Source organism: Spodoptera frugiperda, chromosome 11 (assembly GCF_023101765.2).
Source record: "Spodoptera frugiperda isolate SF20-4 chromosome 11, AGI-APGP_CSIRO_Sfru_2.0, whole genome shotgun sequence".
NCBI lineage: Eukaryota > Metazoa > Arthropoda > Insecta > Lepidoptera > Noctuidae > Spodoptera > Spodoptera frugiperda.
The window spans coordinates 1,962,427-1,981,741 of NC_064222.1; the positions used below are offsets into that span (position 1 = coordinate 1,962,427).

The following is a 19,315-nucleotide window of genomic DNA, read 5'->3' on the forward strand; positions in this document are numbered from 1 at the left end:
TACGTGTCCTCAAATCGCTACCCGCTTTCTGTATAGCAGACACCTTATCCCAAAGTTAAAATTCACAGTACGGAGCAACTTTTAATGTATGTTCAACGTTAAATAGAAAGCTATATCGTTCATTCATTTGTTCACCAACGAACTATTTGGCAGGGGAAGTGAGTTAGAATACCGTAGGTTAATATTTTGTACGATTTAGATTGATGTTTTTTAGTTTGGTTAGAATAGTTAGTCGGAATTTTATTTCGAATGTAAAATTCTAACTGGATGTGATATGTGGCTTCTTACCTTACCTTGGTGACGACAGCATAGAATTATTTACAGTTGTCGTTTTTTTATGGTATAAGCCGGTAAACGAGCAGACGGATCACCTGATGGTAAGCAATCGGTACCGCCCATGGATACCGGAAACACAAGTGAGTTGAAAACCTCGTAACACTTGCTTCTCCCGTGGTTATCATGAGTGCCAACCGTAGATACTAAACGTCGAAAGTGTTCCACGAAGTTCCATCGACTGTCGAGGACGAGTCCTAGATGCTTCACGGCGTCCTCACCTACCGCCTGACGCAGGTGCTTACCGGACATGGGAGTTTCGGTAGGTTCCTGTTCCTTATTGGGCGGGAGGAAACGCCCGGGTGTCATCACTGCGAGGACCGCCCGGAGGACACGGTAGAACATACGGTGGCGGTGTGCCCTGCATGGGCTGAGCACCGCCAAGTCCTCAGGGATGTGGTCGGCGACGGCGACCTCTCGCGCCCTGCACTGGTTCAGGCCATGGTGCGGAGCGAGAGGGACTGGGATGCCGTCTCCTCTTTCTGCGAAGCAGTCATGCTAGCCAAGGAGGAGGCGGGGCGCGTGAGAGAACAAACCTCCTCACGCCCCAGCCGTCGCGAGAGACACCCCGGGCGTCGGGGATCGCGGGACGATCTCCGGCCACCGTAAGTGCGGGCCTGCGGGCGGCGAGTAAGGGTAGCTCACCACCCGAACAGAACCAGACCCGTGCGTACGGCGCGTAGCGTTCCGCGCGCGCCTCAAAGAGCCATCAGACCACCACAGATGGGGCCCAGCAGGGCTGATGCCTGATCCGGAGCTGCGGACTACCTAGCGGGTTTACCGGGGCTCCGGCTCGAAAAGCAGGAGAAGGAACGGGGTGGTTTTTAGTCAGTAAGAGTCTGACACTCCCTCTCGCCTCGCCCAAGGTGGGAGAAGTCATTGGATGATTTTCCCCCCTGAAAAAAAAAAAAAAAAAACCGTAGATACTACATCGAGCCCACGTACCAACCGTGGAGATTATTGCTGATGCTTTTACATAAAAACGATCCTTTTTTTTTTGACGGTCACAAACTGTTGATGACATTACAAATAAAAAAGCTACAAATTCTTTGCCCGTCCACAAGGACCAACAATACAATTAGTTTAACTTTCATTATTTTTTATTTAAGTGTAATCTTTTCTAAATACCTCTAAATGTTGGTAATTCTCAAAGGCTACAAATTCCGGTGGCACCCCAAAACTTTAATATTCGCCTCATTTCTGCATGCAACATGCTTGCGATGCTCGCAATCTTCAAAACGACCACAAGCTGTTCACAACGTGCTTTCAGCTGTTTTATTATAGCGCTCGCTGTTTACAAGGAACATTTAGCTTTATACTTGAGGATAAAATTTTAAAATAATTGGTTGTTTAAAACCAATTTTACATAACATTTGATGCGCCTTTTCATCCCCAAAATGTTGGGAAAAAGTGCAGATAGATAATGTAGCAACCACATTTTTTTTTTTAAGGACGGAAAATCCACCACTGACTTCTACCGCCTTGGGCGAGGCGGGAGAAAGAGTCAGACACTTATAGACCAAAAACCATCCGTTCCTACTCCTGCTTTTCGAGCCGGAGCTCCGGTAATGACAATAAAAAAGGCCATCATTAATTGACAAACATTTATTTTATTTACATATACATAATGTATTCTAATTAATTTATTTACAAAAAACCCGTTCGTTATTACTTCTTATTTAATAAATTTTACAAAACATGTAAAATAGGTACTAGGAACTCATGTAGTGACTAGAGAGTGAATATTAAAATTATATCGGCGTCCTTCATTTTCAACTGTCGTATCTTTGGAATTGTATGAGAATCACCAGGTAGGTTGTCACTGCACCTATCACCTGTTGACAAAATAAAAAAAAATGAAGGATAATCTTTATATATATAATTCTTCTGTAAGTGTGTATGTCACTAAACTTCTCTTAAACGACTGGACCGATTTTGATGATTTTTTTTGTGTGTGTTCAAGGGGATCTGAGAATGGTTTAGATTCACAATTTTGTCCGCTGGACAATGTTTTTTAATTATTTTTAAATTTTGACAGGACAACGTCTGTCGGGTCCGCTAGTAAGAAATAATATTTTTAGAACATGCTACAGCACGAAATGGCTGACTCGACCAGAGTGATACCACGGCCTCACAGAAAACCGACGTGAAACAACGCTTACGTTGTGTTTCGTTGAGTGATTGAGGTTACCGGAGGCCCAATTCCCCCCTTCCCAATCTTCCCCATCCCCATTCCCGAATAACAACCCTTAAATTCCTAACTCCCAAAAAGCCGGTAACGCACTTGTAAAGCCTCTGGTGTTTCAAGTGTCCATGGGCGGCGGCGATTGCTTACCATCAGGTAATACGTCTGCTCGATTACCGATTATTGTTTCATAAAAAAAAACAACTTTTCAGATCCTTTTTCTTAAGTGTAAAATATTTTACTGTTTTTTTATTTCCACAATTATTTATTTATTTACTTACAGAAGCTACAAGCGGTCGATGCAGCGTGCACATCCCCATTGGCGCGTAGCTGACCGACTGCAGCATCAGTTGTCTCGAGAATATCTCCAGCCTTGAAGGCAGCACGCCCGTAGACGGCGCTGATGTCATCAGTCTGCATACTAACGCCTCTGTTCTTTTGCCCTGGTACAACAAGCAAGAGAAATTAAATATTTTATGTCCTTTTCTCCCGACTGGAAAGCGTATTTTGGGCTATTGTGAGTTATTTTTATTGAATTTAGTAATAACTTTTTTAAATGCTTTATGATAAATGATATTTATTTTTGCAAATAGGTTACAATGTAACTCTTTTACACGTCAATCTCTTAAATAACTAGATGAGACCGGCATTTCCTATCGGACTACTGGGAGAAGAAATGCCGAATCTCTCTCTTTTAAAGTCCAGACAAAATGAATAATTAAAGATGTCGAAGAACCGTGCAAGATGATAATAATTATTATGTGTGTACCTAAAGTAGATACCTATAGCATTAATGTCAATTACCTCGGCTATAGTATAGTGTCCAGGCTCCACCACGACGATCATGCGTAACATGTGCGTTACACACCACAAGAATTGCAGAACCAAGAAATGAATGCGGTTCGTAGACACAACTGGAAATAAATGACAAATTAATTACAAAAACAAAATGACAAACTAATTAATTTAATTACTACGACCTCAAGTGTGGCATATAATGTTAATAAACGTTGAGTAAAATAAATTGTAACTTACAAGTTGACAAAAAGTACCAGGATCACATAATGTACTAGGAGGTTTACGTCATACAAAACAACAGGAAAAAATACAAAAGTAAAACTCACTGATCTCCATAATTAAGAAGTATGGCGTAACTATCAGATGAAGTAACGTTGAAATGAGGATCACGATGAGAGGGAGCCCGTAGCTGTCGTCTATACTGTTGACGACGTCACAGAGAGTGCCGTGTAGCGCTGCTAGACGTCTCACAGCATCACATGGGGATACAATGAGGCGAGGCTCCCCACTGGCTGAAATAATGGACACTAATGCGGATATAAGGCTGACTTCTAAACACTCGTGCTCCTACGTAGTAAAGATTTGGAGTATAGAGTCCAAAAGGCTATCAAATTTTTTACTATTAAATTACTCGTCTTATGTTGCTCTTGTTTTGACTTGATTTCAGAAGAACAGTACTTAATTATTCGAGTGTGTGTAACTTATACATATATACTTTTTTTTATTAAGGGAGAAAATAATCCTCCTACGTAGTAGTCAATATTTGGAGTACCTATACTGAGTCTAAAAGGCTATCAAGTTCTTTACTAGCAAATTACTTATCGTTTGTTGCTCTTGTTTTGACTCAGAGCTACAGAAGGATAGTAATTATTCGAGTGTGTGTAACTTATACATATACATACATACTTTTTTTTATTAAGGGAGAAAATCATCTAATGTCTTCTTCCGCCTTGGTCGAGGCGAGAAGGAGTGTCAGACTCTTACTGACTAAAAACCACCCCGTTCCTACTCCTGCTTTTCGAGCCGGTAAGCCGAGAGTAAGAGTACTTTCCTAATCTTGTAGTAGGTAGTAGCCGGCACACCATACATTTAATACAGTATTAAAATAATGTAACAATCTAACCTGTTCTCTTGATAATGACAACATGTTCTCTGCCAGTCATGGTTTCCACTAGTAGGCTGACGTTGGCCGACCGCGCTGAGTCAGCCGGAGCTACCCGGATCGCATAAATGTTAAGAGGTGACGAGCTCTTTGGTTTTTCTACTGAAAATATACAGAAAATTAATACGTGAATATGCAGCAGTAGAATGTGTTTCAAGCATACAAGGACTGGCTTTCGACTTAAAGTCAAAGTCAAAATTATTTATTTCAAAAAGCCGATTACAATATAAAAAAATGTCTGTCTGGCAGTCACTCTTCTAGTGAAGCTCGTTCCAAAGTGTAGACTACTATGGAGAAGAACGAACGAAACTCCATAGGTCTTATGAATTCCTAGCAATTTAACTTTGTGTGATCAAATAGAAGAATAATAAAGAAAGTACACATTTTTTGTGATATTACTACAATTTTTAAATCTAGTTACCAGGGACGGAGACTTGTCGAGCAGTAAGCGCTAACGCGTCGTTGACAGCTGAGAAGCGCGCGCGCACCGACAGTGCGGTGAACGCAAACTGTAGCTCCAGTATCAGTACGACGAACCACAGCAGATAGAAGCCCAGGTAGTTTGTTACTACGTCCCCTGTAATATAAAATAACACACATACGTAAATAAAAAGTTGACAACAATTTTAAGATTTTAACTACTACCTGGTACCCGCCAATATTTATTTTCTCTCAGAGCCAAAGATTCGTCTTCTAGAAAATGCTTATGGTATTAATTTCAGCTATTAATATTAGCGTTGTATAATATACGGAAACCTATGTTTTCCTAACTAATTTCTAAATTATTATGTTATTAGCTTACTCACGTAACTGTTTGACGAGGAACTCGAATACTTTCGGTCGTGGAATGCTACTCATGAATATGAGCCTCTAGCATGGCTTGAAACTAGTCGAGTTCCTCATCAAACAATTACGTGAGTAAGCCGATAACATAATAATTAATTTTGTATGTTTCACGAAAGTTATAATAAAACTAATTTCTTATTGTTTCCAATCACATAGTTTAATTGATGAGGTGAATGAACGCATGAACTCAACCGTGACGCGTCATGGCGCTTGCAACAGTACTGTACCGAAATATCGAAAACTCATAGACATAAATAAACATGGTAAATATCCCGTTTCAAGTTCTAATGATAGTGTTAGTGACCATGTCAGTTTAAAAACTTATAACTACATAATGTTTTATCAACATTGCTGACTCTACTGAACAACTAACTAAGAAAGTTCCTCTCACATTTTTTTTATGAAACACGCCGGTAAACGAGCATACGTATCACCTAATGGTAAGCAATCACCGCCGCCCATGGACACTTGAAAAACCAGAGGCGTTACAAGTGCGTTGCCAGCTTTTGGGAGTTAGTAATTTAAGGGCTGTTGTTCAGGGATTGGGAAGATTGGGAAGGGGGAGGAATTGGGCACACATAGAACACTCACATAGAACTTACATTCTCTATCCAATTTCTTAGCCTGCAGCGCGTAGAAGGTGAAGTCGTCAGCGATGAGGATCGAGAAGAATATGAGGATAGCCAGAATGATGCCGCACAACTTGCGCTCCGTCACTAAAGAATATTGTCCGCCTATACTGGTGTCCACCTGGAAATTAGTGAGTAGCATTCAGTAGATATTTAAAATTTAATGTACATCAGTGTACCCAGTGAACTATTTGCTATCGTAAGTAACTCTGAATGCTTCAAGTACGTGCGTACGGTTCGGCTGACCATATTCATAAGCACTATGAACGTCAAAGGCAGATTTGATGCCGGAGTCTGTGAGACATTTTTAGTATTAGCACTTTTGGTGAGTGCCGACAATGCAAGGTTCTTCAAGAAGAACCTTGTTGTATTAGCAGTCATTCTTCGGGTGGTTTTTTACCAGAGACGTGCTATGTAGCTATGCTACGAAGATGCAATTGTTAAGCTGTGAAACTATGTGACCGTTTCCACCGTTTACAACATTGACAGTAGGGAAGCCATCCATAGCACGCTTTACTAGCACGTATGTTTCCATATAAAAAATCATAGCTTAGCTGAGTCAGTTTCCACCAGTACAAAGCTATGCGTACTAATGAATATAATTAGTAGAAGCCAGCTCAGCTACAGCAACGTAGCATAGCACATCTCTGGTGGAAATGCACCCTTAAGATTGTTTAGCGTCTCGAAGTCGCTTTCTACATCGGGCAAAGTCCAATATCTGGATCATAAGCTACAAAACTTATGCTACAAATCTGAATGCTTATACTTTTAAACTCACCGAAGCAATATTTTCCATGAACTTCAGCATGTTTCTCATCCGTTGTGGCGCGCCGTAGACTCCTGCGCCGGCCGTCGCGACCACGACTAAAACGTCGCAAGTCGAGACCACTTGCGACATGCGTGAAGACATGCGCACTGACAACTCTACGCCCACGTTGATCTCTGCTACTAGGCCGAATATTGTGCATATTACTGGAAAAAGAAAAAATAAAGGATAAATATTAAAGGAAAGAAATACACTAGTCAGTAACCACATTAAAGACTGTATAGATATATTTTAGATAGTAGTAGTATAGTAGGTTGTAGTAGTACTAGTAGATAGCCTTATAGTTAAAACATTTATTACAATTAATCAACATAAAGACACTTCTGCAACGTACCTAATAATAAAATTTAATTATTTGTCAGTCTATCAGTGAAAATAGGTGCTCGTGTCAAATTGTTTTTATAAGCACAGAAGTTTGTGACCCGTATCAAAAATACCATCGCTAGTCTAAAAAAATGAATTTTCTTTTTGTGACATTTTATTTTACAATGGATAGATAGGTATAACATTTTGTTTTCGTCAAAGGAGATAGTTAAAACAATAAAGGCGCTTACCTAAAACTGTAACTAAAATGTAGCTGTACACACACATTGCGCTGGATATGCTGACCGTGAACCCATTGCTGCGGGCTTCGAACCGCAGGGGAGCCAGCCCGAAGAAACTTGAGATCTGGAAGAAGAAATGGCAAATTATTTAAGATAATACGCAAATTAATATGATACAAAACAAGGAGGTCTCCTTACTAGACGAAGAAAGTTTATCTATATGCAATTTTTGTGAGGCCCAATTATCTCCCTTCCCAATCCTCAATTCCCCAACACCCCTTAAATTCCTAACCCACAAAAGGCCAGTAACGCACTTGTAACACCTCTGGTGTTTAAGTATCCATCGGAGGCGGCGATTGCTTACCAACAGGTGATTCGTCTGCTCGATTACCGGCTTATAACATATGTAAAAAGTCACTATTAATTGAAGTCAACATGGCAAAAAGCCTGGTTGAAGAGCCATGAGAAAAAATCTACTTTCTTTAGCAAACTAACGTACTAGGGTTACAGAAACAGTAAGGAGATCTTACCCTAAGTATGAAGGCATGCGCTCCACCGACCACGCAGTGCGTGGGCCGGTTGGACCGCGCCTCCGACTCGGTCGGCACTGGCGCGGCCGTCACTTCCTCCACCTTCGCTGACTCCACGCCTGGAAAAAGTAAAAGAGTAAACATATTTATACATTTTAGAAATAAGTTGACCCTTTTACAAGCACTTGAATTGATTGTAATGAAGAAATTAACATTTATTTAGGTATCCTCCATTCCTTCTTCCTCCTGGTCTTGTCCCAAATAATTTGGAATCAACACTTCTATTTCCTTTCTTACGAATAGGAACACTTCGAGATACATTAACAAAATTCATCATTTTGTCGAAACAAAACACTGTTTTTCTAATTCGCAAACGAAAAAGAATCTTAATTAGATGTAACTTAAAGTATTTTTTCACAAAAACGTTTTCCGTTTCAAATGGAAATACTAGATAAAAGTTCGCTACGTACAAGAGCTGGTTGCTCATTAAACTGGCCATCTATCTTTACAACTGTCGATACTACAACTTTTTAATTATCTCTTGAAAACCACTTCAAATGTTGACAGGGGAAAATAAATCGTATTGCACTGTGTTAGGTATTTAATTTAACTGTGTTTCAGTAGCGGTATGATGATGGATTTATTTGTTTGTTTTGTTGTTGGGCTACAGTAGTAATAATGTTAGTTATCAGGCTCTACAAGTAAAATACTTCATTCCTAAAAGAATTTGCCAAATTATTACTTTCAGGAAATGTATACGTGGAGTGTTAACTATGAGAAAGCCATGCTTCGGCACTAATGGGCCGGCTCAACCGGAGTGATACTACGGCCTCACAGATAACCGAAGTGAAACAACGTTGTGTTTCGTTTTGTGAGTTCATATCTTCCCAATCCCCAATTCCCCAAAAACCCTTAAATTCCTAAACTCCAAAAGGCCGGCAACGCACTTGTTACGCATCTGGTGTTTCAGTTGTCCATGGGTGGCGGCGATTGCTTACCATCAGGTGATCCGCATGCTCGTTTACCGGCTTATACCATAAAAAAATCTAATCTCTACGAATGATAGATAACAATGTTTATGATAATATGGTGCAGGTTCTGTAATTTTCAGGTGCATACATAGATAGATACGTATCTTTGTACATGTGTTTAACAAAACCTGCTTTTTGCTAATAATTTCCTTTCATATCCGCTACTTAGCATTTAGCAAAAATGCAGAGGTCATACCTAGTTGGTTTATCAAGATCTTTACAACTGAGAAAAAGTATCTCCCTATGTACTTACTCTACTTATACCTATAATTCTAAAGATACATTATATTTTGGAGGTCACTCCTTCTCGGGTTTAATTTTATACTATACTATACCTGTGTAATATGTGGTGTGGTGTCTCAGGGCGGGAGGATTGTGAAATACCGACTCTCATGAGTCGAGATGTAATATGTATAATATATATGTGTGTAATAATAATATAATAAGTATATAATTTAAAGTAAATAACGTTACGTAAATAAGTAATTCACAAATTTCATTCCCTAGTAAGTATCACAAGTAGGTAATCTACTCGCATGTACTCAATATTGTATGTACCTAGATATATAAGGAAAACAATTGATCAATATGATATAGTGCCCGTGGGGGCCATTTATCAATAAATCTAATAACACAGCATTACAATATGTGTCAGTAATGCCGACACAAACACTTGACGGCTGCGATAATATTCGGATAACATCATAACACTTCTCATATAACTATCGTATACTATAATAGTATACATGGCTACTATACTATACATATACTTACTATATACTACACAGTATGGACACATAAACACTCATAAGTATGATTTAAATGAAACTACAAGTAGTACTCGTCCATAGAAGCATAATACAACTAAATATTTCAACGAAAACCAAAAATAAAAAAGGAAATTTTCAAACACAATAAATAATGAAATTAATCAAGTATTAAATTCTGTGTGAACAGCTCCATGTTTCTTGATCACAGAAAACCTGTAGTATTGTAGGTTGTCTAGGATTGTTACGGACATGCAGCACGGCTGTTATAATTCCGCATTTGTAAAGAGTGTTCAAATTACTCGGCCTATTTTGCTCATTTTTCGTATATTGTCAGTCAAGATGGTAACAAATATGTAGTTTTTAAGTCATAAGAGGTTTCCCCATACAGTATAATATACGTTAACAAATAAGCTTGTACAATCATGTTAAATATTGACTTGCAACCAACTCAGAACTTACCTACCTGAGAAAAAAATAAAGAAAAAAACAAACTTAATAAATTAATAGTACCTATACGTACCATATATTACTCTGGCGATGGGACTCAGACGCAGAGAATAATTATGTTCAGATATCCAGTTAGACCTTATCATTTTATATCCAATGTTAAGCACTACACTCATTTAAAAGTCACTTATCACTTAGGTACTCTACTTAGGTAACCTAAATAAGTTTCTATGTAACACTAAAGTATATGTTTTTCACTAAATCACCACAAATATTAAATGTCACCTTATAAATCATACACTGCATTTAAAATAGAGATCACATTTTTTAAAGAAACATAAATTATCTATTTTTGTTTACTCCTTTAAAAGCACTACTATTAATTTTATACGTGAATGAAAAATGATTCCAAATTTAAAATTTACGCGGCTAAAAATACTGCTGCCGTTTTTATTTAAAAAAAGAAACATACCATAAAGTTTTAATAAAAAAAATACTACATATATTTTTTTTAGACAATTATTTTGTCAGTTATTATTTTTTTAATATCTAGTACAATGTGTTTTGTTTTGTCAGATATAGAGACACGTGTAATTGACGCGGGCTGCAGTGTTGGTATATTTTCACATTAATGGACGCCGAATTATCTGATTCCATGTGCCACGAATCATAGTGTAGAGGTATCTAATGGTTTTTATTGCAAAAACATTCAATTACTGTTTGTTTTATTAAGATTTTATTTGATTGTATATTATTTTTGAATTAATCGTGGTTGACATGAACGAATTAAAACAAAAATTATGTTAAAAATATTATATTTACAATGTTTTTAAGTGTCTGTCAATATTGTCATTTATGCTATACATATAAGATTTATAAAATGTATTTAGAGCTCGTTTCACGAGTAGAGCGCGACAGTCACCGCGTAATGCGTAGCGGAATTCTGCTCATGAATATGAGCCTCTAGCATGACTTGAAACTAGTCGAGCTCCTCGTCAAACTGTTACGTGAAAATGGCGATTAACATAATAATTGTTTAAATTCATTTAACTAACGGATTAATCTCTGGTACGTTACATTCGAAATGTAACGTACGAGAGATTTTTTTTCATTAAAATAATTATGATTTTTGTTAGAGTAACCAAGTGATATTCTCCGTAGTCGGACTACTAATGAAAGATGACACGTTCAAAATGGCTTGTCGTATTATAAGTTACAAAGTTTCATCAAATGTAATCAAAACAACATTAGAACGTTTTACTTGAAGATACGAGTATTATACACATGGACTGTTAGTTTGTCAGACAACATTATTTTAAAGATAACTCAAAATATACTGAGAATTGCTCTACTGGTTTAGTATGTATGGCTCTACGAGTATAATACGTGAGTAAATGGTTACTTTTAGTTAATTTGAACCCCGGACCAGTTCATTGAAATTGAGACCTTAAAGAATTTAAATAATTGACTCTAGTGCACTAAATGGTTCACATGTACGCACGATGCGTCGATAGAGACAGTAAAATAGATAGTTTCTATCATAATAAACTCATACGCAGATTTTTGTATGAAAAAATAATTACTCGTAATCAATTTTAATTTACTATTGTAATCTTCAAACACAACACTACCTCCCATTAAAGCAAAAAAACATTACTCAAACTTGACATCCGTAAGTCACGCATAAAGTAAGAAATGAATATTTTATATCAATAATGTTGTTACAAATAAGAAACATTAAGGATCTCTTTATCACCTTCCTATTGGTCGAAAATGGACATAAAATGGAAACAATACCAAATGATCACGTGGGTGTTCAAGGTCAAAGGTCGAAGTGAATGAATTTTTATGGAACGGCTAATTTTGTTTTGTTTTGTTTATGGAAACTCATTAAAGTAATTTGTTTGTATACTTAAACAAAAACGTATGCCTAAGTAACTGAATTAAGGTAATTTGTGTCAATTTATTTATTGTTTCGGAAGTCCATTTATCGCCTATTGTGTTGTTGGTTAAGTTGACGGAAGTGCGATGGCCAAACCTTGACTTGGCGGTTCGAGTCATGACATTTTTTTTAAATAATTTCTCGAGAATGATTTAAGGTACTTCGCATCCACAGGCCCACACCAACACACGCAACAGATTTTAGTTTATCTTGTATAGAAACTCATACAACTGCGTCCACTGATCCACATCGTACGAACCGCATCATCAGCAATGCCTACATGCGATGCGTACTGATGACGTCATGCAGAATGCGTACGATGCGGGCCTGTGGACGCTTACCTTTATCAAGAAATGTGCTTACACCTAAAACGGGCCAAAAAATTATAATTTGATTTTATTCAATCATTCTACAAAATAGAAACTTTTTAAAATTAAAAATCATAGTTCGAACTGCCATTCCAATTTTTAAATTAAAATTCGAAAATATCATTACTGACCTTCCTTTCTCATTTCAAATATCGAAGCTTTATACATAGTTACTGGCTAGAAAAATATGGAGAGCGCTGTCGGCGGCGTCAACCACAGTCTAAACAAATACCGCAGAATGTAAACACACCATTGACGTACCTACATTTGTTATTGTACCACGATTTTACTTTGTTATTATTTTTTCTGTGACTAAACTAGATACATTTTTGACAACTTGTATAAATAAACACATCACTGTTTTTATATAATGTATTAAAATCACAAGTATATTTAGGTTAATAATATGATTTGTACTAACATACATACATTTTTGGGCGTCATCAGCATTCAGTGGTTCAATTGTAATACTGGCTGTCTGACTTACACTAAAAGCTGTCTTCAAATCTTTTTTTTTTAATTTTTCATAAATAGTGGAAAAATCGAATCGCCTTTATAAATCTCACTAAGTAACACCGCCTGGTAAGTTCTGATATCCTAGTACTATTTAATATAATTTTACGCCTGTAATTTTCTGAAGAGGCAAAACGACGCGAATACCCATTACTATATTACTACTCCCTAAAGGCCGGCAACGCACTTATAACGCCTCTGGTGTTTCGGGTGTCCATGAGAGGCGGCGATTGTTTTCCGGCCTAAACCATACAAAAATACGAATAAAACATTTTTTCTTCCCATAATATAATCAAACTCTTTGTTGTCAATGTTTAGCCAGCCTATTGCCTAACACCGGACATTAATCCCTACTATACTAGTATCCATCTTTCCTTTAATTAAATATAGTAATCACCATGCCAACAAAATGCTAGTATTATATCAATCTCGTATTCAATAAGGGCTGTATTTAAGGGCGTGAACCCCTTGAATAATTAACGAACTACGTATGAACAATTTATTACCAAAACAAACACCATCATTTGTCACTGCTCACTGTGTTTAATTTATTTATTGTCGAATAACAGACACACCCACGACTTGAATTACTACCGACGTGATTTGAACAAGGACATTTTGATGTTTTCTTTAAACTTATTTAGTTAGGTTTAAGTGTGGGAGAGCCATGCTTCGGCACGAATGGGCCGGCTCGACCGGAATGATACCACGGCCTCACAGAAAACCGACGTGAAAAAACGCTTGCGTTGTGTTGGTGAGGTTACCGAGGCCTAATTTCCCAAACTTCCCAATCCCCGATTCCCCAACAACTCTTAAATTTCTAAACCCCAAAAGGCCGGCAACGCACTTATAGCGCCTCAGGTGTTTCTAGTGTCCATAGGCGGCGGCGATTGTTTACCATTAGGTGATCCGTCTGCTCGTTTACCGGCTTGTTCCATAAAAAATAGCATAGAATTTTAAAATGTCAAATGTTATTCTATTTTCTCTAGCTTTGCTTCAAGTATTTGCGCCAATCAGCGCTAATGATGCGAGGAGGTTTTATTTATACCCTAAGTTTCGCTGCAAAGAACTAGACTAGACATTGCAAACAAACATCTACTTGCTTCAAGTATTTGCGCCAATCAGCGCTAATGATGCGAGGAGGTTTTATTTATACCCTAAGTTTCGCTGCAAAGAACTAGACTAGACAATGCAAACAAACATCTACTTGAATTTCTGTGGCCCTGGTACACAACAACTAAAATAGTTGAGTAAATAAATACACTACCTACTTGTCTGTCTGTCTTTGCCCGAAATTGTTGCTACTGAAATATATCTTCAGAGTTATTATTTTCCTTTTATCTGACTGTTTATAAATGCAACGTCACACCTTTTATCCCCGAAGGGGTAGGCAGAGGTGCACATTACAGCACGCAATGCCGCTATACAATGTACACCCACTTTTCATCATTTGCGTTATAAGTCCCATGTAATAAAATAAACAGACTCACTGTTAATTTTTTATCAGTTGAAACGTTATATCTACAGTTCAAAACGCCATTTTATTGTTCGACACAAGAACAGTTACTAAACAATACGTGCAGTGTAAATATGCATCACAAATCCACGTATCGACAGTTGCAATCATCGATACAATCCGCATTGGCATAATTCTAATATTAATCATTCATGAGATATGTTTGCATCGCAATCGCTCCGGATACATTCGTCCGCGAGTGCACTCATATCTACATGTATACTGATATATAAAGGTGAAGATTATGTTTGTTTGAACGCACTAATCTCCGGAACTACTGGACTGATTTGAAAAAATTTTTTTGTTTTGGATAGTCTATTTATCGAGACGGGCTATACTATAGGATTGCTAGTCTATGTACATAATATTTAGCACAGTATTATAAATACCCCTTTAAGGTAAGCGACCACAAGCCCGCATCGAACGCATCGGACGTATTCCGTATGACGTCGTCAGTACGTATCGCATGTAGGCATTGCTGATGATGCGGTCCGTACGATGCGGATCAGTGGACGCAGTTGTATGAGTTTCTATACAAGACAAACTAAAATCCGTTGCATGCGATGCGTACGATGCGGGCCTGTGGACGCGTACCTTTAACACGACTTTCTTAAAAAGCGTTCAATTCAAACAACAGCCACATAATTGATAATCAAATTCAGAATTAACTTACGCATTCTAATTACAAATCAAATTAAAACCTTACCCCTCATTAATAAGGTTGTTATTGCGCATTTAGTGGTGTACAGAGGTGTGTCTTATGACGTCATAGATGATCGAGTTTTTGTGTGAATAAATATTTACTGTTGTCTGACAAATGTATTTCGAGAAGTGCGTTGTTGGATTGGGGAAAGTTTTTCATGAATCAGTTTACAGTAGGGGTCAAAGAGGGTGATTAGAATTTTACGTAACGTCATGAAAATAATTACATTAAAATTATTCTTCGGGTATTTTTTTTCGTCCCTAAAAGTGTCAATAATGGTCTAGAAATCTAGAATTGTAAGCCTCTACTGCGTGCGTAACAACAGCATACCTACAGAAATGAGGCCTAAGGATTACGAGAATTAAAATTTTGTTCAATCTAACTATGCTTAAAGCTCTGCGGCTTTGCGTGGCGAGCAAGGATAGCTTGCGCCCGACCAGAACCGGACCATCAACCGGAAAGAGCCATCAGACCACCAGAGAGGCCCAGATGTTTTGCCGACCCGGAGCTGCGGACTGCCTAGTAGGTTACCGGCTCGAAAAGCAAGAGTAGAAACGGTGATTTTTAGTCAGGCGGCGAGTCTCACTTGCTCGCCTCTTCAGACTTCGCCCAAATCGCGGGAGAAGTCAATGATTTTCCGCCCTAACTATTTCATTCAATCCAACTATACGGTTAAAAGTATTCTTTATGTGGTATACCTTTTATATTTATAACTACTCTTACATTCTTTGAACGTAAATGGAATGTCAACTTAGTACAAGCTATGACGACCATATTGTTGAAATTCTAAAGCGTTTCAAGTAGATACTTTTATTGAATAGATATATAAAGAAATATACAATGAAATCAACTTTTTGTTCGCTAGTTCCTGGTCAGTTATTTTTACAAACGAATGTCCTAAAAATAGATAACATTCCGATCCATCGTCATTCATGGAAAATGAAAGAACGATAGATAAAATTTTATGATGAAATCATGATTCATGTATTGATGTACTTAGGTGACAGTAAATACTATTATTCAATTGATGTTGTTAGTTACTATTTTAAACGAATTTTATTTTATATCTGTTACTAAACTTTGTAGAACGAAAAATAAAATTAATTAAAAATCTATTCAAATGATTCAGTATAAAAATAAAATAAAGTTTTATTTTACTTATGTAGTTTTCCCCTGAACTATGTATTTCGATGCCTCCCCAAAGATCTGACAATCATTTATTATGCAAAAAACTAAGGAATTTACACTCATCCATTCTAGAAAATACTTGTGATGTTCTTATACCGTCTCAAGACAAGAGTTAATCCGCAATCTGTATGTCAAAGACAGGCTTTATGCATCAAAGTGGAACTCCGCAGTATAGGCGAGGAAGGCGCTATCTAAGATACGTGGTATCTCATCTAGTTTGAAGCTTTATAAGTTACTGAATGAAGTGATAAAAGTAAAATAGAGAAACCTTTACCTTATCAAGATCTATCATCTATACTAATATTATAAAGCTGAAGAGTTTGTTTGATTGTTTGTTTGTTTGTTTGTTTGTTTGAACGCGCTAATCTCCAGAACTACTGGTCCGATTTGAATAATTCTTTTTGTGTTGAATAGTGTATTTATCGAGGAAGGCTTTAGGCTATAAAACATCACGCTATGACCAATAGGAGCTAAGCAGAGCGGGTGAAACCGCGCGGAAGTAGCTAGTATATTATATTGTTCCAATTATATGTATCCCTGGTAATTGTGAAGATGTAGAAGAGGACCATCATGGTTATACAAGAATGAAATAGATTGGTATCTCAATGAACATATATGATTTATGTCTAGAAAAGATAAAATTACAAAAAAATGTCTAGTTTTCGAAAGAACGACTACCGAAAAGATGGATAATAAATCGAGTAGATTAATTAACATTAATATCCAAGTGCCCTGGGATCAATGCAGGAGATGCGCTAATTGGGAGATAAGTGCCGGTAGAAGGTTAGATTAGATTCTATAAGTTTTGAATTAGTTTGGTGATTTTCATTTATTCTATTTTTTATTTTTTACTTATCTATATTTGGTAATTTATTTAAAGCAACCATGAAAACGTTTTTAGTTATTTATTTTCCTTGTTTAGTTTTAATTATTATTTTACACCTATTTATTGATAGTCCGTTCCTACATAGCACGAACAGTTACACATCGATTTTCATACATAAACACACTTCGGTACTAGGGCGGCATAAGTAAACAGAAGTTGAAAGTTTGCAACACGAACCAATACAATAACACTGAGTTTGTATCCACAACAACATTGTAAATGTCTTCGTGCACCTGTCACAGATTATACCAAAATTATCAAAATAATATTTGTTTTCTATAAAATATATAAGTCTTTTCACACAACGATTATTTTTACTAAGCATTGAAATAAACCAGCTTGTCTCAGTATAAATAAGCTACTAACTTACTGTCGTGTTTCAAACGATTAAAATATCTGCGTCGTTGTTAACATGTAACCTCAAATAATTATTATTTACGTAACAAATAGTTTCACATAAACTATGCACTTGCATGTCGACATGTCATGTTGTTTGTTTAAAAAGAAATTATCAGTTTTGAAGCGGTACATTGACTTTCTAGTACTAAGGAAACATAATATAAATGGAATCATCATGTCAGCCACAAGACGTCAAGATTGGGCAACTTATTCTGATGTAATTTGGGAATCAGAGCATCTACCTATAATTCAAAATCATTAGAATTCCTGCCCAGTCCTAACTGTGCTTACATATGACAACCTCTTTTTTAAGGGAGCAAAATCATCCATTGACTTCTCTCGCCAGGGCGAGGCGAGAGAGAGTGTCAGACTCTTACTGACTAAAAACTACCCCGTTCCTACTCTTGCTTTTCGAGCCGCAGCCCCGGTAAACCCGCTAGGCAGTCCGCAGCTCTGGAAGAGTGTACCTTACCTACCTAATTACTACAATTAACTGACCCTTTGCCTATCCTTTAAATTAATGACTAAGTATATTGTGTGATGGAAAAATATATAACATAGGTAATCAGTCCAACACGGCCCATCTATTAGTATTGATTGAAAACTATGCCTATTAAGTATTATGTTACCTTAATTTATTTAGTGGTCACTAATGGTTTCCCTAACGTATCATACCTAATCACTTAACGGTAGTTTTTAAACACGAATATTAAAGTTTTCCTTTACTATAAGTTAATGGTTTTACTTAATTTCTATCATTACAGTTTCAAGGTAAAATTGCTTTCGACCAGGAATGCAATCACAGTTCTAATCGGATAGTATCGCAAATCGCAATCCCTGATTCATCTCTCCTTTCCATTTCTCCTGCCCTAGTACTTATTTTGCAGCCTTATACTACAAACACTGCTGATGTATTTTTTTCTTCTTGTAATGGTTTGAATAAGTAATGCAGCCAAACACTAGATAACTATTTCTTTACTATTAATTCCTAAAATCTTTGCCCCAACGAGTCTCTTAAAAATATTCTTTTGCAAATTAAAGGTGGTGGTATTTGTACATAAAGATGATTCAAATAACTATTTATCATTTGCTGGAAAATTCAAAAAATTATAATATCATATATTTCACAGATAATGCTTCAACTAATTAATCGAATCACTAATTTCTACCTACACAGGTTTAACAAAAATCCTGCATTTTTCACTAATTACACACTACAATGTAAACAACGAATGGATCAAAAGACGAACTCATGTAAACAACACAAAATTGAACATTGCCAGTTTAAATTATCAGTGGCGGTATCAGAAAATGCATTTAATATCCATTAGGCGCTTCGACACGTGATAATATAAACAAAGGGTCATCTTTGTGATTTGTTCAGTCAATAATTTGCACACTGCCAACAAAAAAAGCTTTTAAATTGTGCTGAAATTTTTTAAATAAGTGACATTTTAACTTATCTCTAAAATATACATGGTAAGTGCATACATACATAGAATTAATTAAAAATACATACCCATTGATAACAAAATTCAAAGATCAATGAACTTTATCACTATTAAACTTTCTTATAAAAAACATCATAATAATCAAAATCCAACTAGAAACTTGTTACAACAGTGTAAAATATCGTAAGGCAGGTACCAAGGTCCCAGAAACACGTGGAGATGTTGGGCGGGCGGGGCGAGAACTAAA

The 19,315-nt window shown here is 36.8% G+C and overlaps 1 protein-coding gene across 3 annotated transcripts; it reads right to left on the reverse strand.

The window, feature by feature from the left end:
* Positions 1 to 1,929: 1,929 nt before the first annotated feature.
* Positions 1,930 to 19,315, reverse strand: LOC118274941 (gustatory receptor for sugar taste 43a). 3 transcript variants are annotated; one of them, XM_050697047.1, is made up of 11 exons: positions 19,137 to 19,315; positions 7,855 to 7,973; positions 7,334 to 7,448; positions 6,732 to 6,925; positions 5,927 to 6,074; positions 4,900 to 5,055; positions 4,440 to 4,577; positions 3,643 to 3,843; positions 3,323 to 3,432; positions 2,800 to 2,961; positions 1,930 to 2,168 (listed from the first exon to the last, which is right to left on the reverse strand). In XM_050697047.1, exons 1-11 carry the CDS (start codon positions 19,138 to 19,140, stop codon positions 2,106 to 2,108), a joined length of 1,410 nt encoding a protein of 469 aa, XP_050553004.1. In that variant the 5' UTR covers positions 19,141 to 19,315; the 3' UTR covers positions 1,930 to 2,105. The 3 variants fall into 3 exon arrangements, with proteins under 3 accessions (XP_050553004.1, XP_050553003.1, XP_035448630.2); XM_050697046.1 differs by having other exon boundaries at positions 4,440 to 4,580; XM_035592737.2 differs by lacking the exon at positions 19,137 to 19,315 and having other exon boundaries at positions 3,643 to 3,828; positions 4,440 to 4,580; positions 7,855 to 7,998.